This window comes from Camelus dromedarius, chromosome 9 (genome assembly GCF_036321535.1).
Source record: "Camelus dromedarius isolate mCamDro1 chromosome 9, mCamDro1.pat, whole genome shotgun sequence".
In the NCBI taxonomy this organism is placed as follows: Eukaryota; Metazoa; Chordata; class Mammalia; order Artiodactyla; family Camelidae; genus Camelus; species Camelus dromedarius.
In genome coordinates, this window is record NC_087444.1 from 77,342,035 (window position 1) to 77,367,444 (window position 25,410).

Genomic DNA, 25,410 nt, shown 5'->3' on the forward strand with positions numbered 1-25,410 from the left:
AGCATCATCGGGAGGGGGGCTTCCCTGAGGTCTGCAGTCAAGGTCATGTCCCCTTTTCACAGTCAGAGCCATTTTTTTTCCACCTGGATAGAGACATCGATCTTGAGCTTTGGGATGAATATTTCACTGCAGTTCAGGAAAATGTCGAAATCACCCATCCTGTTCAGGGCAGCTGACAATTCAAGACTTTGCCACAGTCACTATGGCAGCCAAAGCCACAGCTGGTGATTTTGGGTTGGACACATATCTGGAGGCTGCCCATTCTCAGGTCCTGCCCCCTCCCTGCGCTCAGAGAAAGGGGGAAATGAAAGGCCATGTGGAGTCCTTCACAGGGTCAAGAACAGAAGGAGGGGGAGAGGAGGAACCAGCACCTACTGCCACACGGCCAAGTCGCTCTCTCCTGGTCATCCACGACAACTTCCCTCAGGCTCCCCAGGACTCACGCTGGTTTCTGGAGGGAACGGGGTCCCTTGAGTGTCTCTCGGAGCCCCAGTTCGGCTGGCTCCCTCTAGTGCTGAGGCATCAGTCAGCCCAGGTGGTGCATCGTTGGAGGGGTGTGAGGACATGCTTTTTTGCTATCCATGCTCCTGCGCATTTCTTCTTCAAATTACTTTCCACGTGGGGCGGAGTGGTCTGGCTGCTCCCGGGAGAGTGTGCTCCTCCTTTCACAGTGGAGCAGTCTCCGTGGGAGGCGGCCACCCACAAGGGCCTTTATTGTCTAGTCTCCCTTGTGTCTGCTTGTGACCACAGTGAGTATGCAGAGCCAAGAAATCTGGGCCAAAATAACATGTGTCACTTCCAGGCCAGCAACTTCTACAGGTGGACGCAGCCTTTGTACCTCTCTGTTTCCTTTGGTTGGAAGCAGAGGGGCATCGCCCAAGAGTATGGTGGAGCCACAAATGGGAAGAGGCTGATGTTCCTAAGGAGGAAATTCAAATTCTGCCCAGGAAGACCCACAATGGTCACTTACGTGAGTGAGAAACAAGCTCCCTTTGTGTTAAGACACTGGTGTTTCAGGGTTGGCTGGTTACAGCGGCAAGCGTTACCCTCTCTTGTATCACAATGGTAGTTAAATAATGGACAATTATCTGTTTGATTCTGTCCCCTCCTCAGATGGGAGCTCTGCTGAGCACGGGGACCACATCTGTTTTGTTCACTCCTGTGTCCCAAACACCAAGCACATGACAGGTAATGAGTAAATATCCTTCGAGTGGCTTCTGAAGAAAAGGAATTCATAAGGTCACGTTTATGAAAGTTTATAGGGAACTTGTCCAGGGGTTCTGAGACTGCGGAGAGGATCAGAGAGAGACCTCATTCCGTCTGACTTCTAGCCCATGCTCTGCATTTCTTGCAACATTTTAACAACCAAGTTTCTACTACACACCTATCCAGAGCAGCCAAAGTCTAAGACACAGACAACATTAAGTGCAGACAAGGATGTGGAGCTACAGAAACTCTCCTTCACTGCTGGCGGGAAACACAAAACGGTATGGCCACTTTGGAAGATCGTTTGGCAGTTTCTTAGGAAACTAAATGTACTTACCATACAGTCCAGCAGTTGTGCTCCCTGGTGTTACCCAAATGTGTTAAAAAGTTATGTCCACACAAAAACCTGCACACGATGGAAGCAACCTAAGTGTCCATCAACAGATGACTGGATAGAGAAGCTGTGGTATATTTATACAATGGAATACTATTCAGCCATAAAAAAGAATAAAATAATGCCATTTGCAGCAACATGGATGGACCTAGAGATCGTCATTCTAAGTGAAGTAAGCCAGAAAGACAAATACTGCATGTTCTCACTTATGTGTGGAATCTTAAAAAAAAGAAAGAAAAAAGAGGACACTAATGAACTCATCTATAAAACGAGAAACAGACTTGCAGACATAGTAAACAATCTTATGGTTACCAGGGAAAATGGATAGGAAGGGATACATTTGGGAGTTTGAGATTTGCAAATGTTAACCAGCATATATAAAAATAAATAAAAAAACAAATTTCTTCTGCATAGCACAAGAAACTAATTTCAATATTTTGCAATAACCTTTAATGAAGAAGATTCTAAAAATGAATATACGTATATATATGCATGACTGGGACATTATGCTGCACACCAGAAACTGACACATTGTAACTGACTATGCTTCAATAAAAAAAATAACCCTGCACACAGATGTTTATAGCAGCTTTTTTCATAACTGCCGAAACTTAGAAGCAACCGAGATGCTGTTCAGTAGGTGAATGGATAAACAAATGGGATGGCCCATCCAGACAGTGGACTATTATTCAGTACTAAAAAGAAATGAGCTATCAAGCCATGAAAAGACAGGGAGCAACTTTAAATGCTTTTGTCAAGTGAAAGAAGCCAATTTGAAAAGGCTATGTATCATATGGTTCCAACTATAGGACATTCTGGAAAAGGAAAAACTATGGGGACCCAGAAGGATCAGTGGTTGCCAGGGGCTGGCAAGGAGGGAGGATGCCCAGTGGAGCAGAGAGAAATATCAGGGCAGCGGAACTACTCTGTATGACACTATATTGGTGGATACATGTCAGGACACATTTGTCCGAACCCGCAGAACGTACCACACCGGGAGTGAGCCCCATGTTACTGTGGGCTCTGGGTGGTGACGGTGTGTCAGTGTGAGGTCAGCGGCTGTAACAAGCACACCTTCCAGGCGCCAGCGTGTTGGTGGCGGGGGAGGCTGTGCGCCCGTGGGGGCAGGCGGCGTATGGGAAACCTTGGTATCTTCTGCTCAGTTTTGCTGTGAGCCTGAAAGTACTCTAAGAAATACAATCCATTTATGAAAGGAACCAAGCTACCCATCTGAACTTGGTGCTGAGTTGTGGATGGTGTCCAGGACAAGAGAGCAAGGATTTGCGAAGCAGCTGGGACATCTGTTTTCCTCTAAAACACCCCTCGTCACTGCTGGGGTTAGCGGGCGAGAAGAACAAAGCTCAAGGAAAGGAGTTACTTCCTTTTGTGTGTGTGTTTGAGAAAATCAACAAGGAAACTCAAACACACTTGGCGTTAAACATTGGGACTTCACACCGTACACGACCGTCGAGTCGGGCTGTGTCTGCACAGGCTGGCCCCTGATGGGACGTGCGTGCCTGTCCAGGCGCCCCAGCCCCGCTCCTCCTTGGGGAGCCTCCAATGTGACAAGCATCTGTGGACTGATTTCTCCCCCAGGCGCTATGGATCTGCCCTTGCAAGGGCTTTCAGACGCCACTGATCGATGGTGAACGGTGAATCCTGCTATGAACGATGGGCTCCCTGTGACACCCTGGGGCTTATGATCACATGTGACCTGCCCAGCCAACCCCAGTCTCCTCTGCAGGCTCAGACAGGCTGTTTTAAGCTTTTCACCTGAGTGGTGGTATAGGAGAAGCACACAGGGTTCTCGGGGCAATAGTGACACAGAAAGACCCTCCAGACTCAGGGGGACAGAAGGACACCGACAGAGACAGAGAGAGAGGAAAAAAGGAGAAATGAACAGAATTTGCAAGAAGCCCAACAGTCAGGGACCGAGACTAAGTGAGACGGGGGAGAGAGAGAGCCACAGACAGAGACAGACGTACTGACAGGGAGACATCTGCTGACTTCCAGGTACCGAGGGTGTGTTTGGAGCTGCTCCGCCCGGCATGGCGCCTGCTGCCCGCAGGTGGCTGTCAAACACCTGACCCAAAGCCCGCCTCAGTCAGGATGTGCTCCGGGTGTAAAACATACTTTGGGTCTGGAAGACACAGGGCGAGAGAAGAGTATGAGTCATCTCCTGGATCTTTTATTTTATTTTTTTCTCTTCTAAAGATTCTTTAAATTTAACTATAGTCAGTTACAATGTGTCAATTTCTGGTGTACAGCATGTCCCAGTCTCTCTCTCTCACACACACACACACACACACACACATATATATACTCATTTTCATATATTTTTTTATTTTTTCATATTTTTTCATTACAGGTAATTACAAGATATTGAATATAGTTCCCTGTGCTGTACAGAAGAAATTTGGTTTTTATCTATTTTTATATAAGGTAGTTAATATTTGCAAATCTCGAACTCCCAAATTTATCCCTTCCCACCCCACTTCCCCTGGTAACCGTAAGATTGTTTGCTATGTCTGTGAGGCTGTTTCTGCTTTGTAGATGAGTTCATTGGTGTCTTCTTTTTTCTTTTTTTATTCCACAAATGAGTGATATCATATGGTATTTTTCTTTCTCTTTCTGGCTTACTTCACTTAGAATGATGATCCCTGGGTCCCTCCATGTTGCTGCAAATGGCACTATTTTATTCTTTTTTTATGGCTGAGTAGTGTTCCATTGTATAAATACACCACAGCTTCTCTATCCAGTCATCTGTCGATGGACAGCTTGTTGATCATTTTTTTACATCGAGAAGATAACACTTTTAAACAGATTGGGTTACATGAAATGTGATTATAATTAACGTCCACCAGTTTCTTTCTGCTTCTGTAGTGTGGCTGCTGGACACTTAAAAATGCCTATGTGGCTAGTATTTGTGGTTATATTGTATTTTTATTGGACGGCGCTGGTTTAGAGAGCTGACTGGCCACCTTAACACCCACAATCTTTGTAAAGGAGACCCCAAGGGAAATGAACACTTCCCCTAAAGCAGACTCTGAGACAGTCTCTGGAGAGCGTGTGACCAAGAGGCATTACTCAGAAACCTGGTGTGACCTTTTCTGTCTGTCCCAAGAGGGATGAACTGACACCCCATGTCTTGCTTAGCAGATCGTGGCTAGACTGAATTCCCTTAAATTTTGTGACTTCAACACTGAAGAAGGCACCTGTCACAGTGGTTTTTCTGAGAATGACCTCTCATGTCACTGGATCCTAATGAGTTTTGGACCCTGACTTCATGGTCATGGGGGCTGGAACAGTGCAGAAGACAAAAACAATAAACTGGAAGTTAGGTAAATATATCCAAATGGAAGTGCCCAGAAGAGGAAAGTGGAAGTCCAAGGGAGAAAGCATGAGGCTTGTGGAATGCAGGAAAAAGTTCCTTCAGATGATTAATTGAGGGCCCAGGAGTGAAGAAGAGAGAATGAAGAAAAAGCAATATTTGAGGAGGCAATGACTTAGAAGTTATCCAATTTTACCTCATTTAAATTTTGTTCAATTTTAAAAATATTTTTATTATTTTTATTTATTATTATTACTATTGTTAATGGAGGTACTGGGGATCGAACCCAGGACCTCGTGCATGCTAAGCATGCTCTCTACCACTGAGCTATACCTTCTCCCCCTAATTTTATCCAATTTTTAATTATCCAGTGTGATCCATTTTTGTTTCTCAAATGGGATCAGCCATCAAGCCACTGCTTCCAGAAGCTCAGAGAAAACCAAGATGAATACAAATTAGACAGCGTTTAGTGTTCCAGCATGAATTTAACCAAACTTTAAAGGAAAAACTAAGGCCAATCTCAGAAAAATCACTTCAGTGAGGGAGAAGAGAGAATATACTTTGTACCTCATGTGTTTGTCTATTTATTTCTCTGTTTTGAGACATAATTGACATATAAACATGGCGTAAGTAGAAGGCGTACAAAGTGTTGATTTGAAACACTGTAACAGTTCACATTGATTACCGCTATAGCATGACCACCTCCATCCCATCACACAGTTGCCATTTCTTTTCTCTCATGGCTGAATAATATACCTTTGTATAAATATACCACATCTTTATCCATTCATGTGCTGATTGACACTTAGGTTGTTCTTAGGTTGTTTCCACATCTTAGCTATTATGAATAATGCTGCAATAAACATGGGGTGCAGATACCTCTTTGAGAGCCTGTTTTCATGTGCTTTACATATACGCTCAGGAGTGGGATTGCTGGATCACATGGTAATTCTATTTTTAATTTTGGGGGGAAGACCTATACTGTATTCTATATCCCATTTTAGAAGGCTAGTAAACCCTTGATCTCGAAACCCAATTAAGGACATTACATGATAAAATATTACAAACCAATCGTGTTCAAAAATCCTTAATGAAAATGAGCAAATAGTATAGTTATATGAAAATAATATTTTATAGCCAAGTGGGATTTATACAATGTAGGCCGGATGACTTAATATTTAAAAGTGACACTCACATTCGTGAAGTGTTCTGTATTTTTAAAAAATTTTAAAAACTAAAAATGCATCAGTATAGCTTGCCTCAATAACGGAGGAAAAACAGGTTATTTGCAGAGCATATGAGAGATTCTGCACACATCTAACAAAATTAAATGGCCATTCACAGTAAACAAGACAAAACAGAACAAAAAATCAAACCTTGGTGAGATGGATGGTGCACGGCCTTAACCTGGCAAAGGCTATACAAGCAGCCCCACAAAGAGCATCGTTTTAAGGCTGAGCTCTCGCTGTCATCGTTTGCATTCAGCACTGCACTAGCGCTCCAGGCAGCACAGGCGAGCAAGAGAAGGGAACAAAAGCACTGGAAATAAAGTAAAACAAACTGCCGCTGCTCACAGAACACACTGTTGTGTCCACGTAAAACCCAATAGAGTATGCAAGCTATCAAAATTAATACATGAATTTTGCAAAGCTGTTGTACAGAAGGGCAATTAAAAACTCAACTGTGTTTCTTCAGATCACCAAAAAAAAGGATAGAAAATGAAATTTTTTTTAAAAAAACCTATCACATACACAACAATCTGAAAACATGTAATAAAAGCAATAAATCTAACGAAGGACAGGTAAGACCACCAGACTGAGCTACAAAATTGAGAGAACTTCTGAAGCTCTGGATAAATGGAGAGCAGAAAGACTCACTATTGTAAAGGCACCGATTTACTCCCAAAAGGAGCCTGTGGACTTGATGCAACTTCAGTAAAAAGCCCAGGGAGACTTTCCTCCCTAGACATACTGAGGCTGAAAGTATCAAACGGCATCTTGAGAAACAGAACAAAGCTGGAGGCCTCACTCTGCTCGGTGTCAAGCTTTGCTATGAAGCTAGAGTGTCTGGGTCTGTGTGTTCTCGGTACACAGACACACAAACTGAACTTGAGGAACAGAAGGGGAAGGCTGGGTACAGATGCAGCCAGCAGCCTGCAGGATGACCCAGAACACCAGCAGCCCCGCGGGGAAGGGATGGTCTTTCCAATAAGCTGTGCGGCTCTATGCACAGCCAAGACGTGGGCGCAACACAGACGCCCACCGACAGGTGGCTGGGTGAAGAAGCTGTGGTATATTTACACAATGGAATACTATTCGGTCATAAAAAATAGAATAAAATAATGCCATTTGCAGCAGCATGGATGGATCCAGAGATCATCATTCTAAGTGAAGTAAGCCAGGAAGAGAAAGAAAAATATCATTCACTTATATGTGGAATATTAAAAAAAAAAAGACACAAGTGAACTTGTTTACAAAACAGAAAAAAACTCACAGACATAGAAAACAAACTTATGTTAACCAGGGGGAAAGGGGATGGGTGAGCTTGGAGATTTGCAGATACTAATTACTATATATAAATTAGATAAACAAGTTTCTACTGTACAGCACAGGGAACTATATTCAATATCTTGCAGTAACCTATAATGAAAAAGAATATGAAAATGAATATATGCATGTTCATATATGACTGAAGCATCGTGCTGGACACCAGAAATTGACACAACATCATAAATTGACTACACTTCAATTTAAAAAAAAAAGAAATCTAATCCAGTAAATTTTGCTATATGAAGCAGATTTCCACATGAAAAATATATCTGCACCCTTGACACACATCACACATACACACACTCCCCCCTTATTATTTCTGAGGACTGAGGATATAAACCTAAAAAGTCCGTCTGTAGCTCTGGGAGGAATGCACAGGAAACGCCTCCACACTCTGTAGCAGCACTAGCACGAAATATAAAATAAGAATTAGATAAACTGGGTTGTAATAAAGTTTAGAAATTCTATTCTTCAAAAATACATCAATAAGAGAGCGAACTTCAAATTTAATTTAAAAAGAAAAAAAAAAAAGAGAGTGAACTTCAACCAGACTAAAAGCAGATATTCACAGTGAACATACCTGATGAAGGACTCACATGCATAATTAGAAAAAAAGAAAGCTTCCTATTGTTTAGCAAAAAAGAAAAAAAAGTGAACCCAATTTTTAAAAATGAGGAAATGAGAAAATGACTCAAGAAGACATTTCACAAAAATAAAATGAATATTCAAATGACCAAAAACCATATGAAAATATTCTCAGCTTCATCAGTCACCAGAGAAATGCAAACTAAAACCACAAGAAGACACCACCGCCCATAACAGCACGGCTACAATAAAAAAGTGAGACACTTGAAGAGGTGGTGAGGACGCGGAATAACCAGGACGCTCATGTGCACTGAGTACTGAGCGATACACTCTGAAAAAATGTTCTGAAGCACCTCCTAAAGTTGAATAAATGCACGGCACCGAACACAACAGTTACACTCCCAGGTTCACTCTGACAGAAATGCACGTGTGTGCTCAGTACTAGACGTGTGTTAAGCTATTCAAAGCTGCACTAGCTAGCGTCTCCTGATGCCAAGCAAACACCTGCTAACCCGAGGCTGGATATGCCCGCTGTGGTGACTTACACAACAGAACACCCTCGAGCAACTGGAGTGGAAGCTCTCCAGCTCCCTGCGTTACTATGGACACATCTTACACACATTTGAGCAAAAAAAGCCACACACGCACCCCTCCCAAAACACTGCAGAGAACGTTCACATTGATGTAAGGAACCAAAATAAGCAAGTTTAATCCATGCTATTATTACAAGTCAGCACAGACACTGTGTTTAGAGAGAAGTTACTGGAAAACATACGAATGCTCAATTTGGGACAATTCATCAGGCTGTGCATTTGACACGCACACTTTTCATCTTACTCTTCCGTTAGTCAACACACACACACACACACACACACACACACACACACACACAGTGAGACACATCAGAGAAAAACTGCTGAAACCCAAAGACAAATCTTAGAAGCACTGAAAGAAAAAGGACACATTAATTTCAAATGAGCGGCAAGAAGATTTACAGTTTTTGCAAGAGAAATGATGAATGCCGCATTTAAGTGCCAAAAAACCAAAACCAAAAAACCTGCCAACCTAGGACTCTAGAACAGCAGAAAACACTCTTCAAAATTGGAGGTGGAATAAAGACATTCCGGGCGACAAAAAAGTATATTCATCACCAGCAGAGGGGTGCCAAAAGAATAAAAGTTTCGGGCAAAAGGAAAAAAAACATCCTGATGGAAACAGAGACACGCAGGAAGGCAGGAAGGACAATGGACAGGGGTAGACATTTGAGTAAAATCGCAGGTTTGAAGGATGACTTCATCGTTAAGGAACAGGTCAGAACATGGGCACATGCTCACTCTACTCCTGATTTCAAAAATCATTTTGAAAACTATATGTTAAAGTTACAAAGTTGAAAATGACAACAGACACATACACCTACCATACATGTACGAGTGTGGTAGCGCTGTGTTTACGAAAACGCGAGGGGACTTTGAAGGCGCGATTCCAGAGGTCGGCTACGTTAGGTGGGGAAGGAAGGGAGCAGGCTGGCGGATACCAGACATAGGATTCTATCCGTCTTCTAGTTCTCCTGCAGGCTTTTGATTTCACAGTTTTTCTTTCCATGTTCTGTTTAATTCTCTTTAAAGTGGCCTTTGGAAATCGCCCAGCAGTGTGATGACGAAAGTGTAACGGTCAGCTCTCTGAAAGAAAATACCTGATTTGTAGCATCTGTCAGTTTCCAGGGTGCAAGTACTCGGAGTGGCTAATTTCAAGTTCCCAAAGTGACATCACTGAACCTGCGACTGGGAAGGGCTGTTTACAGTCAGGCGTCAGGAACTGGCTTGAGCTGGCTGGCTCCTCGCGTCACGGCCTACAGAGTTCAGTAAGGTGAAACTGTATTAATCTGAGGGCCTGGGGCTACAGGGCTGTCTTTAAGAAAATGAAGTTTAGAAAGAGGAAACAAGAGGGAGGGAGGGAGGGACAGAGAGATACAGAGATAGAAAGAGAGAGAGACAGAGAAAGAGAGAGAGAGAGAGGGAGAGAGACAGACAGACAGAGAGAGCCGAAGAGACACACAGAGAGAAAGGGAGACAGAGACAGAGGGACAGGGAGAGAGAGAGACAGATGGAGAGGGAGAAATTTTATTTGGCCAACTAATAAGAGGATTTTAGATAAAACCCCAAGAAACAGTTTTTGTATGTATCTTGCATTGCTAATTATATGGAATTCCAAGATGCATCCAGCAACTTATTATTATTATTACCTTCACCGAGGAAAATGAGTAACTTTATTAGTGGTACCAAGTCAAAATCCCAGTTGGAATAATCATTTGAATTTGTATGTTTCAAATATTCTTTTTTCAAGAACGATGTACTTAAACGTACTTAAGGGAGTATCGTGTATCATCATCATAGTGAGACCTTGCAGTGAAGGAAAGGAGCAAAGGAGACAAGCTTTTAGAAGCTCTGATATGCATTTAGCACTTGGTAAAACCGAACAATGACCAGGTTGGATAGGAGGCGTGGGGCAGAGACGGATGAGGGATGAGGGCTGCCCGACACAGCCTTGAGGCTTCTGTAGAATTTTTCAGGAAGCCGAGTTCTTTTCTCAGCCACGTCATGGGGAGGATCAGGGGCCTACGGGGCAGAAAGAAAACCGGCCGTTTTTACACACCATTGCCCACCGCAGGCTGCTAACTGCAGTGGGCACGCCTAGCATACCACATCCTGTGCGCTTTTCACACTGGCGAGGCGCCTGCCTCAGGTGCGTCAGAAGCGTTGTGAACCCCTCATGTTCATCACCTGTGTGCCTTGGTAAATTCTGGAAGAGAGGGGGGAAAAGCTTGGGGTGAAAAAATCCCGAGCTGAAGACGTGGACTTCCACAGCCCCGGGCTGGAGGCGGGGGCCCGTGTGAAGCCGGGTTCGTCCACCGTCCAAGTCCGGGCCAAGCTGCCAAGGCTGACGTCCACGGGACACGGTGACTGGGAGTTAGGGATCCTTCCTTGCAGGGTTCCATCAGGGCCAGAGGATCTGGACGCAAGTGGGTGAGTCCATCTTGCACGTAGGCTGTTGCCTTGGCCGAACACCGGCGGTTCTCCCAGCTGTGGGCTCATTCAGAAAACTTGAGGGGGGGCTTTGCAGAGGAGTCTGCTGGAAACAGCCACGGTGCCCCAGGCCCCAGGGCACTGCAGGCTTAGATTCTGTTCTGTACACCCCAGAGCAGAGACTCCTGTCTGGATGAGCCAGGCTGGGGACGCTCAGAAACGGGGTGTGTCTTTGAGATCTGAGCAGGCCATCCGTGTAATGAGGGAAAGACACAGGGCTGCAACAAACAGATGTCTTTGAGGACCAGAACCGCAGTCCGTTCACGAGAGCCACTACCCATCACAGCCCCAGGAGGGGGACTGGTCAGCAGAGAGTGACCATGACAGGCTATTTTTGGAATATTTGGACTACTCTGATGCAAACTCATTTTTTTCCTGCGGGGAGGGGACGCTATTTGGTTTATTTATTTATGGAGGTCCTAGGGATTGAACCCAGGACCTCGTGCATGCCAAGCACACACTCTACCACTGAGCTGCACCCTCCCCCCTCATCCTTTGTTTTTAACTGGGATATAATTAGCATGTAGCGTCGTGTAGGTTTAAGGTGTAGCATATTGATTCCATACATTCACCGCAGTGCAGTCTCCACGTAGTGACAGCTAACACCTCACCTCTGCTGGGTCACTTAATTACCATTTTTTCCGATGGTGGGAACAACGAAGATCTCGTCTCTTAGCAGACTCCGTGTTTAGAACCCAGTGTCGTTGTCTACACTCACTGTACTGTGCATTAGCGCTCTGGGACTTGTTTAGTAGTTGCTAGTTTGTATCCTTAAAAGCGTCTCTTTCCTTCCCACCTCAGCTGCTGGTAACCACTGCTCCACTCTGTTCCTTCAGTAAATCTGTAACATTTCACGTTGCATCTTAGGTCATTTTATTTACGTGGATTTGGCCTTTGCATCTGACGTTCTGTTCATATTTAATTTGCAAATGTTGTGTATCTACCTGCGTCTATTAAGGGAATCATTCCATACTTGTGCCTCATTTCAAGTGGAAGTTTTGTGTGAGGATGCGCTATGCTTATCCTGCGGTGAGCCTCGGGCACAAATGTTCTCCAGTGGGAGACCACTGTCTCAGAAGAACGCAAAGGTTGGGGGCCTTCCGGAGAGTAGGCCCCACATCACCTTCCTGAAGGAAGAAACCAGAATAACCACCCGGGGGATGCCCGGACCTAGTATGTGGACGAACCTGTAGGACCGAGTTGTTCTAGTCAGCCCGCCCCCACATCCTCCCTGCACGTGCCCTTCAGGTACAAAGGGACCAGTAATTAGAATCCATCCAGGAAAACAGAAACTCTTCTCCGTATTTAGAAGAAAGAGAACTAACTCCAAATGATACTCTGAACTGGATCCTGACACAGGAAAAGAACAAGAGTGAAAAAAAAAATGGATTAATTCCAAATAAAGCCTGGACTTTAGTTAGTGATCGGATCAATGTCAATTGCTTGGTTTTGACATGTACCATGATTATGTGAAATCTTAACATTAGGGGAAACTGGATGAAGGGCACGTGGCATCTTTCTGCGTCTTTCCAAATTTTCTGCACATCTAAAATTATTTCAAGGTAACTTTGTTTTTAAAAAAATAAGTTAGCAAACAAATACTTTCCAAAAAGAGAAAAAAAAATTCAGCGCTATCAAATGAAATAAAAGCGCGCAGTGGGAGAGCTAAGAGTCTCAGTTTTACGTGGGCACTTACTGAGAACTGCAGCTCAGGAGACGGCCTCTCAGAGAGCTCTGAGGAGCTGCTCTGGAGAGATGCTGGGGGAAGTCAGCACACACATGATTTTGGAGACGGCGTACCTGTGACCAAGCACGCATCTCCATAGACGGTTGCCGCTAGTCACGAGGTGTAAGGTAGCTCAGTTAATGATTTTAAGCAGAAGAAGATGCAAGAATTTGGGTTCATGCAATTTTCTCCTGAAAATATCCAACTACCTGAAGGTCTGTGCTGCCAGCTTTCCAGGGCCCAGAGCACCTCACTCCTGACCTCCGCCCTGGACTCCCCTCAGGGGGTGTTCAAGGTCAGCGACTGCAGTGGCCATGGCTCAGTCCTTGTAGAGCTGGTGGGGAGTGACATTCTCTGGTTGGCAGCGATTGCCTGGGACCCAAGAGTGTTGGCCTTAAAAATAATAATAGCCAGTTACTTTAGCAGCAAAATGAGTTCCTGCGGGAATCGCAGAGAATTGCAGTTTGGGGCAGGCCAGCTATGGCGGACCGCGGTCAAGTCTGGACAGACAAAGGGAAGGTCAGGCTTTATCAGGTTTTAGGAGATAATGGGGAGGGGCTGTTGTGAACAGAAGTTCACTAAAGAACAAAGGAGGTTTGGTATTTTCTTATTAGCTGCAGGCTGTGGTTAGAGCGTCATTGCGGAGGCAGGGAGGAAATCTTCCTTCTTTTTCTAAAGGCAGGAAATGAAATTTATACGTGATTAATGTCCTTCCTTGTCAAAGTAGCTCGCATCTTCCTTCTCCCTGATGCTAGCGCAGGCTGTAACGCGCGCTACCTGCCCGAGAACTTCCCCTGCAGGCTCCCCAGCTCCGTCTTTAATGAGGTTACTTACTCTCACAGAGGGAACATGGAGTCTTGGTGGTGGTGGAAATCTTGACTATGATGGTGGTTTCACAACTGTCAGAACTCACTGAATTGCAGACATTTAATGCATACACTTAGTTGTATGCAAATTATCTCTGAATAAAGCCAGTAAAAGCCACCAGTGAAGATGAGAGGGAGGGAGAGAGAGAGAGAGAGAGAAGCCGTCACCCAAGTGAAGGGCTGTGAAGCAGAACGGGGCAATGACGCAACGCTGAGACTCCCAAGAGTGGGAAGCTGGAGCCACGCGTTGGAGGTCACCCGACAGAAGCTGGAATCACATCCGGCAAAGACTGGGGTCATGAGGGAGACACAGTTATCTGGAGAGATTCAGTGTGTGGGGAGGTTGGGAACAGCCTGGCCAGGTTACAAGGGCAAATGGGAAAGGCAGCCTTAGGGGTCAGCCCCTTGCATGAGCCACAGGTTGGGGGGTGGATCTGACCATAAAGGACCATGGAGCAGTGCTGTGAGGAAGGGGGACACGGAGCCACTAGACACAGAAAAGCAGAGAAAACAGAAGGAGACACCCAAGGTGGGGGCTGGGGACAGCGAGCGAGCAGAAAGACACAGATACGTAGGGCTGGCTGGTGTTAGTTAACTTGGCTGATCCCTGGACTTTATCCTTCAGCCTCTACAATTTGCAAGGCCATGAAAATAAAACTTCATTCATCACCGTCAAGATGAGAGCCATGTTCAGCGTTCAACTTGACTCTGGGGAATCTCATCTTCCTTTAAGTTTTTACTATGAAGTCTTTAATTGGCATTCATTTCTTGGACGCTTTTGAGGAGACATTTAAAATATTGTGTTAAGCAGTTTCATTTTTAAAAATAAGTATTAAGATTGATGTGGGTTATAGACTTAGTCTGACATTTTCACAGAAAATCTAGCATATTTATTGTTATTATTAAGAACTCCAGGGATAGGCAGTCCCAGGGTGGGTTCAGCAATTTGGGGACCTCCTAAGAACCCTGGATATTGTATTCTTACACCTCAATTTGGTATTTCCACTGCTGTGTTCAAGCTTGTTGCCTCATGGTGGCAAGATGGCTGTTGCAGCTCCCGATATCACATCATCATGATACAGCTGCCCATGGACAGAAGTAAAGGAGACAAAAGTCTTATGAGATCCTTTGTTATTAATAGAGAAATACGATTCCTAGAAATCCTGATATATTCTGCTTTAAGTGTCATTGGCCAGACATGGGCATGTGTTCCACTCTGGACCAATCACTGCAAATGGGATTACTGGATTGCCTTAACCCAAATTCATCCTTCCCACTCCCCCCAGCCCCCAGCCCCAGGGTTGGAACATAGCCACTCAAACAGAACTAGGTTTCTATTAGTAAGGAAAACACGAGCAATTGCTGCTGTGTAGACCACCGTCAACATCCGCCACGGCTACCCCTGGGAGGAGCAGCTCTCCCCTGTCCTCAGGGGCAGTGGACGTGAGGTTCCACGATGGGGCTCCTGTCCTACTGGGCTCCGTGTGCACAAATGCCTCCCCCACCACCAGTCCTGCTCTTTATTTTAGCGGCCAGCTGGGTGCCCCCTGGGGGGCAGCTCCCAGGGTCTATCTCCTGGTTGTTCAATCCCTTTGGGATTTTGCGTATGCTGCTAGACCAGCCTGCCGTTCCCTGGTTCCAGTGCCATTGGGGGAAGATGGGAAGACAACCCATGTTAGTAGGATAATTTGAATGTACTCAATACCTTGCTGCGAATTTAACACATATCACACTATTAAATACTTGGGGGAGGATTTTGGGCTTCCCGTTTTATTTCGCTTTATTTGTTTGTTTGTGGGGGGAGGTAATGTAATTAGGTTTATTTATTTATTCTTAGAGGAGGTACTGGGGATTGAACCTAGGACCTCATGCAAGCTAAGCATGCAGCCTACCACTTGAGCTATACCCTCCCCGCTATTTTTATTTTTTTAATTGAAGTATAATTGGCTTATAATGTTGTATTAATTTCTGGCATACAGCATAGTGATTAAGTTATATATATATTCCTTTTCATATTTTTTTCATTATAGGTTATTATAAGGTATTGAATATATTCCCTGTGCTCTACAGAAGAAACTTGCTGTGTATTTTATATATGATAGTTATATCTGCAAAACCTGAACTCCTGATTTATCCCTCCCCGCCTCCCCCCTGGTAACCACAGGTTTGTTTTCTATGTCTGTGTTTCTGTTTTGTAAATAAGTTCATTTGTCTCATTTTTTTAATATTCCACATATAAGTGATATCATACAGTATTTGCCTTTCTCTTTCTGGCTTACTTCACTTAGTATGATGATCTCCAGGTCCATCCATGTTGCTGCAAATGGCATTATTTTATTCTTTTTTATGGCTGAGTAGTATTCCATTGTATATATATAATGGACATTATATATATATATAAATATATATCACATTGTAATATATAAAATATATATAATATATCACCATTTTATATATATATATATACAATATACAATATATAATTATATATCATATATAATATATATATATATATATCACCATAATATATATAATATGTATCACATCTTCTTTACCCAGTCATCTGTCGATGGACATTTAGGTTGCTTCCATGTCTGGGCTATTGTACATAGTGCTGCTCTGAACATTGGGGTGCACGTATCTTTTCAGATTAGAGTTCCCTCTGGATATATGCCCAGGAGTGGGATTGCTGGGTCATATGGTAAGTTTATTTTTAGTTTTTTAAAGTATCTCCACACTGTTTTCCACAATGGCTGCACCAAACTACATTCTCAACAGTATAGGAGGGTTCCCTTTTCTCCACACCCTCTCCAGCATTTATCATTTGTGGAGTTTTTAATTATGGCCATCCTGACTGGTGTCAGGTGATACTTCATTATCGTATTAATTTGCATTTCTCTGATAATTAGCGATATTGAGCATTTTTTCCATGTGCCTATTAGCCATTAATATGTCTTCACTGGAGAAATGTTTGGTTAGATTTTCTGCCCATTTTTTGATTGGGTTGCTTATTTTTTTTTGTTATTGAGTTGTATAAGCTGTTTGTATATTCTGGAAACTAGACCCTTGTCAGTCACATCCTTTGCAAATATTTTCTCCCATTCCCTAGGTTGTCTTTTTGTATTGTTTATAGTTTCCTTTGCTGTGCAAAAGCCTTTAAGTTTAATTAGGTCCATTTGTTTATTTTGCTTTTATTTCTTTGCCTTTAGACTGCTCTAAGGATATTTCTGCGATTTATATCAGAGAATGTTATGACTGTGTTTTCTTCTATGAAGTTTATAGTGTCTTGTCTTATGTTTAAGTCTTTGTTGGGCTTCCCATTTTAAATATGAAGAAACGTTGGCATTAAGTGGTGCAATGCTTTGCCCAGGAACGGACGGTTGTTGTGTGGAGCTGAGACTGACAGTCAAGTCAGTTTGCCACACAAACCCACGTTCTGCTTGTCCCGTTGAGAATGAGGCTCCCCGTCAGGCGGTGCGTCAGGAGATGAGTTCAAGCTCCTGATTTGGAAGCCAAGTCTCCCCCCTGTCTCATCAGCGGGAAGTGTGGAAAGGAGGGGAGAGGGAGCTCTTCCCCTTTGTGTGAGGCAGCTGATCTGGAAACCCCACGAAGGGCCCCCGGCCAGCACACCCTCTTCTCTTGTGTCATCTGCAGGCTCTGTCCTTCCTCCACAAACGCCAGGACGGCGCCGGCTGCAGGGGCTGAGCCATGTCCCTCCATCCCACCGGCCTCCTGGGCCTCGGTGAGTCCTGGAGCGGAGGGGCAGGATTCCGGGGAGAAAGGGGTCTGCCTCCCAGCTCAGTGCTGACTCCAGCCCAGGAGACGCTGGGACCCTCGGGGAGCAGGTGGAACCCCCAGGTCTGTCCCCTCAGCTCTGGCAAAGACGGAAGTCTGACCATGGAAGGTTCAGTCCTAGAAACGGGTACCTGGATGTGGGGTTGAGTTTTCAGACTGCGAGGGGCTGAGGGGGAAGATGCCTGCTTGAAAGCGGGGCTTGGGGGGTTACATTGAGGCTGTCTCAGAGCGAGGAGAAGGCTTGTACTCAGGTGTAATGTGAGGAAGGGGGGCTGGAAGTTATGGGAAGGTGGCCCCCGTTTCCTCCCGAAGCCCTCTGTGACTGCAGCCCCGGGAGGAACCCAGGCGGAGGGTGTTTTTCTCATTGGACCTTCCCTTCCAGTGCTCCTTCTGGGCCAGACGATCTGCGCACAGGAGGGTGAGTCTTCTCCCCGACCCCCCCCCCCCACACACACACCCAGGACAGATCCAGATGGTAGACGGGAGTGTGTGCTGATCCTGGGGAGGGGGCTGGGGACCCTGACCTAGAGCCTGAATTGCACATAACCCTCCCCCAGGCCCCTCCCCCATTCTCCACCTCTGCCCCCGATGGTCCCACGGAGACAGTTCCGGTCCCTCAGGACCAGGCTGAGCCCACGAGCTCTCCCCACACAAGCCCGGAACCCCCTCGGCAGCCCCTGGGCCAAGGACACGACCTCGCCAGGGCAGAACCTGAGACTCGTCCTTGACCCCGTCTTCTCCATCCTCCCGGACACAACACAGCCCCGGGGATGCGGTGTTAAATGACCGTTTTAAAGTTTTGCTTACATTTTACCATATGTATACTTTTTACTTTCATTTTCCTGAGAGGCCCCTCACAGCTGATCTGCAGGCAGACTGAGACCCAGGCCTCCCTCTGCTCTGCGTCTGTCTGTCCCCACGAGCTCAGGCCCACTCCTCTCTCACATCTTGGTTTTCTTTCACTTTGTAAATGCCGTCTTCCCACTCAGCTCCGGGCCTCCTCACAGGCCGACTTCTCCACCCTGAGTGCCCGCTTGCCCCCCAGCCCTCAGCTCGGCTGATCCGCACCTGACCTCTGACGTCCCAGAGGCGGGCAGCCCTGCCTCCCGCCGGCCCCGCGATGCCCACGCTCGCCCGAGGGCACGTCGCACGCTTGTACCCGTGGACTCGCACACTTTCAGCCCCAGGACGGCAGGGACCCGGGGGTGTTTCTCGTATCTGAAGCCAGCGGCGCAGGGAGGCACCTGCACGTGGATGGACGGGAACTGAGACGTGGCTGAAGGAGACAACGAGTGAATGAAGGAGAGAGTGGGCGAATGGGCGGCTCTCCAGCCCCCTGCCCCTACCGGGGGTTTTGCTGACTGCGAGGCCAAGTTCCTGTTTCAGGGCTTCAGACCCTCTCCCCCCCCCGCCTCTGGCCTGGTTGAGACAGATGGCGTTTCCAGAGCCTCAGTCACAGGAAACGGGAACAAGCTGAGACGAGGGTAGAAAATACAGAGAGAACCCAGGGATGGCTGCTGGCTGCCCTGAGGACTCGCTCTGGAGACGGGGCTCCTCAGCTGCTGGGGTCTGTGCTCCGCTCCTCCTCACCCCCTGCCCGCACTTCAGCTGCGGCTTTGCAGCCTGAGCCCCACACCCCTCACGGTGCCCCCCACCCCAGGACTGGCAGCTGCCCTCCAGACCCAGCCCGGGTCATTCCTGCCACCCGGCCTCCTGCTTCCTTGTCCCAGGAGCAACCCTGTCATTCCTGTCCTGTGCGGCCCTCCCGGCCCTCGCTGTCCCCCTAGAGTGGCCATGGGCTGGGAGGGAGCCACCCCCCTGGGCAGACATGCCTGGGACCCAGCCTGCTCTCACCCCTCCCATGTCACCCTGAGCAAGATGTGACCAAGTCTTGGTCCTTAAGTCAAGTGAGGGAAGTAACTCTGCAGTGATGGGAATTCATGTGCTCATAGAATGGGCATGGGGGGGGGTCTTTTGTGGAGGATGATGGAAATGTTATAGAATTGGGTTGTGGTGATGGTGGTTGCACAGCTTTGCAAGGTTCCTTAAAAAAAAAAAAGGTGACCTGAGCCAGTAAAACAGGTGAATTGTGTGATGTGATCATTTCCACATCTCGGCCCTCCTAGGGACGCTGCCCAGACCCTCCATCTCAGCTGAGCCAGACTCTGTGATCCCCAGGGGCCGGCCTGTGACCATCGTGTGCCGGGGCCCTGCTGGGTTTAAGACATTTCGCTTGGAGAATGAGGAGGATACAAATGACTTCAAGGATACGCGTGCCAGCTCTCCACTTGGTCCCCACCAGACAGAGGCCAGATTCCTCATCCCGGCTGTGAGTGAAGGCACTGCCACGCACTATCGCTGCCGCTACATAAAAGAGCATGTCTGGTCTGAGCCCAGTGAGTCCCTGGAGCTGGTGGTGACAGGTGAGGTCCTCTCTGCTGCCCTCAGGTTTGCCCCAGGTCCCTGGACCCTGTTCCCAGCTATGTCCTCTGTCTGCAGGCTACCCTGCCCTCCTGCTGACCCTCTGCTTCCCTCTCCCCTCTGCACACACATCCCTCTGCCTTCACACCTGGCTCAGGTCCCTGGACCCTGGTCTCAGCTGGACACAGCCCCAGCACCAGGGTGGGCACAGAGCTGGCCCTGCTGGGCTGGTGGGGAGTGGGCCTCCAGAGATGTGGTGGGACAGAGCCCCCTCAAGGAACCCGTGTCTTGTCCCTCAGGATGTGTTAAATCGTCTTTTCCACTGGGGCAGAATCTGTGGAGCCCCAAGCAATGTGGTGTTGTCCATGCTCATTGGCAGGTCACACAGTAGAGGGGGCCCCAAGCAGGGCTGGACAGTACTTTGTGGGAATATCTGGGATGAGGTCATCCCTGTTCCTGTGTCTGGTCAGCCCCCTGGCTGTTCAGGGTCCAAAGGGGACATGACCCGCTCCACACCCTTACAGGCTCTCAGGGGAGCTGTTCCATGCTGATTCCGGGTGGTAAAGCAGTGGGAGGTGCAGAGGGTGTGGCCCCAGCAGAATGGAGCAGGCGGCTCTCCCTTGTTTGGTCCCCTAACCCATTTTCTCAGGAGTCTCAGGGTGCTGTTGGGATTGAGTGATGGCCAGATGTGGCCTGAGGATGGACGCTCAGGGTGGAGGGGGCCACGTGGAGTGGGACAGACCCTCGGCAGCCCCCATACAGCGCCAATCCTCGTCCTGCCCCTGACTGCAGGACCCCTTGGAGGTGAGCCCTGCACTCAGGCCGACCCCTCAGTTGGTGAACAGCAGACCTCAGCCTAGCGGGAATTCAGGGTGGGGGGTGTGTGTCTGTGCTGAGGACCAGGGCCCAGCCCTCTGCCCTGCGCTTGGCTCAGGGACTGGTAAATCCACAGCAAAGGGCCGGCATGCGCAGGGCACTGGGGTGTCTCTCATATTCATAAGGATGCTGATAACAACACTGGTGCGATGGAGAAAACCCTACACCAGGCACCTGATGGCAGTAATGCCACAACAGGCCAACGTGGAGTTACCTCCCAGACCTCCCAAGAGCCAACACTCCTTTTAAGGAGCAGAAACGACGTTAAAGTTTCCTGTCCAAAGGCATAAGGCTCTGAAGGGGAGGAACCAGCTCAGGGCGGCCAGACTCCAGACCTCGGGTTTGGCCGCAGCTCTGGGCCGCCCCCTTGTGGACAGAGTCCACTGCTGGCTCCGCTTTGCACTGAGAGAGGGACGGGGACTGGGGGCTCATCTCTTGATGGTTATGCCTGAACAGCCTAGAAGAAGAGAGACCCCCCTCTGGGAGGGTCCTCCACCCACTGTGGGAAATAAGGCTAGGTCAGGTCCCCCCTCCATCTCCCTCCCGCCCATCCTCCTCTCTCACACAGTGAAGACTTGAGTTCAGAGCAGAAACCCCTCACGCAGACTGCCTGGATCAGGGGTTGGACTCCAGTCTCGCCCTCCCAGCTCTGTGCTTGCAGGGCAATCACCAAACCCTCCATATTCTAGTTCTCCGTGTGCAAAACGGGCAGTAACGCACCCACCCCGCTGCGCTGCTTTGGGGACACAGGGCTTCACTCACACAGGCCACGTGCTTAAATCAGCACGGCCAAATGGGACACCTGGAGAAGTACTGATTTTATCAATACCGAGGAAGTATTTCTTCTCACACCCTCCTGCTGCAGGTTTGATGCACACGGTGAATGAGAAGAAGGGTCCCTGGCCTCCCAAACTTTAGTGGGGATACTTAATTAGAATGAGCAACAGAAATGCATATAATTTACATATATGGGCATATGTAACTATTAGCATATAATTTACATTGTAAAATTTCAGACCTATCATTTAAGTATATTAGAATACATATACACTATGTATTAAATATATAAGTAATACAATTAATATAATCATATACACTAATATATTGTTACATATGAATAATGCATAGTGTTATATATTATGTGCTTATAGATTATCATGTATTATGTATGATTTTTATATGTAAATATTAATATAAATACATATTAAATATGTATAATTCATGTTATAACTGATGTGTATAGCTTACATATATAAATAATTTTAAATTCTGTAAAATTAAAGTTATTTATAGAAATTAAATTATACATATGTAGATTAAAACACATAATTTAAAATATATTTATATTTGTTATATATTAAATATTTATATAAATGTAGTATTAATGTAAATATATTGCTATATATTATTTGTATGTCTATAACATAGATATTATTTTAAATTGCAGTAAATATAAGGGGAGCAAGGCAGCAATGGCGTTAAAGCAGCGGGTGGGGTCCTGGACCGTGGACCGTGGACCGTGGACCAAGGACAGGGTGTTGAGGGAAGGATGCCCCGAGAGGTGTTTTTTGCCTTTCTTAAAGGATACTGAGGACTAGCCTGTGGAGCAGCGGGAGGCAGGGGGCACTGTCCAGAAGAGAGGACACGGGGGATCCGACCCTGGGGGGCGACGAGCCCGCGGGACCCCAGGTGGACCACCTGTCACACGAGCGGTGTTGTGCCCCGCGCTTAGGAGGTGTACGGTAGAGTCGACGCTGGGCCCCCGGCGCACGCGCAGAGTGCAGACCGCGGCTGGAACTCGCCCGAGTCGCCCGCTCACTGCTGGGCGCGGGCAGCTCTAGGGCTCCTCGCTCCCAGAGGAGCGGTTCCACCGCATCGGGGATCGCGGCGGAAGACAGGGAAAAGTCAGACATGCGGGCCCTCGCGCTTGGCGCGGGAACCCGGAAGGCGGCGAGTGGGCCGAGGCTCCTGCTCCCCAGTCCTGCTGGGTGTGCGCCTCCGCAAGGGGGGAGGCAGGCTGGAGAGCAGCGCCGTCCACGCGCCGCCTCGGGAAGGGGACGCTGCGGGTCGGCGTCAGCAGCGGGGTGCCGTTGGCCTGGTGCAGCCGCCCAGCTACGCCGTGCCGTGTTGCTAAGTGCAGCTGGCGGCCTGAGTTTTACGTTTAACTTAGATTTCAGCGGAAATAGTCACGCGCGGTTACCGTACCGGACAGCGCTGGTGTAGAGCGTTCCATCCTCCCAGGAAGTTCCAGAGGGGCTGTTCTAGAGGGAGGAGGTTGCGGTCGGGGAGCAAGCGAGACCCCTTGTGGGGGGTGGGGAGCTCTCAGAGCCTTCCCTGTCCAGCTCAGGCCTCTGACCGTGTCCTCCTGGCCCCTCGTTCCTAGGAGACACACAGACGCGCTCGCAGGACGGTAGCAATAGCGGTGAGTGATGGGGTCGGAGAAACGCGAACCTGGTGTGTGCTCTTTGGGGGAAGGAGGAAAGAATGGGCTTTGGTATTGGTCCTGTTCCAGCTCTGCCAGTGCCCTGGGGACAGAGGCCTTCAGCACTCAGACCCCGGTTTTGTAAAGGGGAGATAGTAATTCCCATGTCACAGTACTATTTTGCGTGAGAGAGATTTACATGTGTATACATGACAAGCATGCGGGTGGTGTGCGGCAGGTGCTCAATAAATGCGTGCTGCCGATAATCTGCTTCCATCTCCTCTGCTCCCCCAGGCCTGTTGGCAGAGCATGTTTATATCCTCATTGGGGTCTCTGTGGCCTTTCTCCTCCTCCTCCTCCTCCTGGTCCTCCTCCTCCTCCACCGTCAGCATCAGAGAAAACGGGGTAGGTCTCAGGGACAGGGTGGGGCGTCCTTGGCAGTCCATTTGGGGTGCAGGGAAGAAGCCTTCTCTTCTTAATTCACACCCCAACTGTCCTCAGGGGCCCCCAGCAGCAAAGGCGAGGAGCCGAGGCCCCAGGAGAGGTGAGGCCCTGGGAACAACCCTCAGGCCCCCAGTCCTCTGCCTCTAGGCAGCCCCCAGGCTCACTTGTTCTCTCTCCTCAGGCTCAGCCCCACTGCTGACATCCTAGACGGGACACCAGGTAAAGACAAGTATGGGGGACAGGGCTGGGAGGAGGAAGCGGGGCTCAGTGTCATCCAGGAAGCAATGTGTGTGTGAGAACATTTGGGAACATTCTAGGATGTTCCATGACAGGGGGCAGGACAAAATATGAAGCGATGAGGTTTCAGGCAAATTTGCCTTCTGAGGTCCGCCCCAGAGACCTGACCCCTTGTCCTCTTCCCTCCAGATCTGGCCACTGTTGATAGACTTCCTGAGAAGGACGGAGAGATGGGTGCTTCGGTAAGTCCTTGTATTAGTCACCTGCCGCTGTGTCCCAAAGTACCTGAAATTTAGCAGCTTAACAAAATTATCTCAGTTTCTTGGGCCAGGAATTTGGAAGTGGATTAGGTGAGTGGCTCCAGCTCATGGTCTGTCATAAAGTCACCATCCAGATGCCAACCAGGGCTGCATTCATCCGAAGGCTTGACTGGGGCTGGAAGGTCCACTTCCAAGATGGCTCAGTCCCCTGGCTATGGGCAGGAGCCCCAGTTCCTCACCACAGGGGCTTCTCCATGGCAGCCAACCTCTCCCAGACGGAGGGACTCCAGAGAGGGAAGGGCAGAAGCCACAATGTCTTCTGTGGCCTCACTGTGGACATGACTTGCCCTCCCTCTGTCACATTCTATTGGTCACACAGAACAACCTTCCTTCTCTGTGGGAGGGTACTATACAATGGTGATCCTGGAGGTGGGATCTTGGTGGAGGGGCTCCTGGAGGCTGGCTACCACAGTCTTCCCCTCCCTCACCTAGCCACCCAAACTCACCGTGCATCTCTCTCCCTCAGACCCCTGCTGCGGGAGGCCCCCAGGAGGTGACGTATGCCCAGCTGGACCACCGAATCCTCACAGAGAGGGCGGCCGGAGCTGTGTCCCTGCAGTCCGCAGAGCCCACAGCTGAGTCCAGCACGTATGCAGCCATTGCTAGACACTGACCCCAGGCCCACTTGGCCTCTGCACTAAAGACACAGGAAGTCACTCTTGCAAAAGCCTGAAATGGACATTTGGTGGGTTTCCCTGTGGAATCATCCCTTTCTGGAAGGTCATCCAATTAGTTCTCTTGGAGGCAAGAGCTGGAGTCCTGAGAACCCCCCAGTCAACATCTAGGAGATTCATTAGCCATGTGGTCCGTCCTACAATCAACTAGATCCTTGGAGAGGATGTGTAGCACTTGTTTCCAGAGACCAAGGTTTGGTGCTTGGCTTTTTCCAGGGACCCAGCTATGGTCCTACAGTCACCCAGCTGATTCCAGACATGTCTTGCGAATCCTCCACTGCCCCCAGAGATCCGTTTTGTCCTCTTCGCTGACTCTGCAAACCCTCCTAGAGTTCAGCTGTTGACCTTGAACCTGGGCTATCCTTGTGCAGCTGGTAGCTGAGACCTCGTTTTCTGTATCAAGCTTCACACTGTTCATCAATAAATGTCCTCACAGGCCCGGCTGCCTCAGCCCTGCAGCTGGAGCTGGGGTGCACTGGCA

The 25,410-nt window shown here is 48.0% G+C and overlaps 1 protein-coding gene and 1 long non-coding RNA gene across 9 annotated transcripts in view; one reads left to right on the forward strand and one right to left on the reverse strand.

The window, feature by feature from the left end:
• Positions 1-10,546, reverse strand: part of LOC135322131 (uncharacterized) — a 34,033-nt gene extending 23,487 nt beyond the window's left edge. For all 5 annotated transcript variants that reach the window (XR_010382474.1, XR_010382473.1, XR_010382471.1 and 2 more), the window contains exons 1-2: positions 9,483-10,546; positions 3,586-3,740 (exon numbers count right to left, since the gene is read on the reverse strand). This is a non-coding gene — a long non-coding RNA (uncharacterized LOC135322131). The remainder of the gene's footprint in view (positions 1-3,585; positions 3,741-9,482) is intronic.
• A 181-nt stretch (positions 10,547-10,727) lies between these two features.
• On the forward strand, positions 10,728-25,410 carry LOC105087426 (leukocyte-associated immunoglobulin-like receptor 1). 4 transcript variants are annotated; one of them, XM_064489854.1, is made up of 12 exons: positions 10,728-11,088; positions 15,771-15,904; positions 16,300-16,441; positions 17,395-17,482; positions 17,918-17,953; positions 19,662-19,958; positions 23,216-23,254; positions 23,549-23,659; positions 23,756-23,798; positions 23,880-23,917; positions 24,125-24,177; positions 24,722-25,410. In XM_064489854.1, exons 4-12 carry the CDS (start codon positions 17,449-17,451, stop codon positions 24,866-24,868), a joined length of 798 nt encoding a protein of 265 aa, XP_064345924.1. In that variant the 5' UTR covers positions 10,728-11,088; positions 15,771-15,904; positions 16,300-16,441; positions 17,395-17,448; the 3' UTR covers positions 24,869-25,410. The 4 variants fall into 4 exon arrangements, with proteins under 4 accessions (XP_064345924.1, XP_064345925.1, XP_064345927.1 ...); XM_064489855.1 differs by having other exon boundaries at positions 16,390-16,441; XM_064489857.1 differs by lacking the exon at positions 15,771-15,904 and having other exon boundaries at positions 16,390-16,441.

Excerpts from the sequence above, each read along its gene's own strand:
- LOC105087426 (XM_064489854.1), top strand. The coding sequence starts at position 17,449 with ATGTCCCTCCATCCCACCGGCCTCCTGGGCCTCG. Across the intron at positions 23,255-23,548 it reads GCAGGACGGTAGCAATAGCG|GCCTGTTGGCAGAGCATGTT; the intron begins GTGAGTGATGGG and ends CTGCTCCCCCAG. Across the intron at positions 23,918-24,124 it reads CATCCTAGACGGGACACCAG|ATCTGGCCACTGTTGATAGA; the intron begins GTAAAGACAAGT and ends TCTTCCCTCCAG.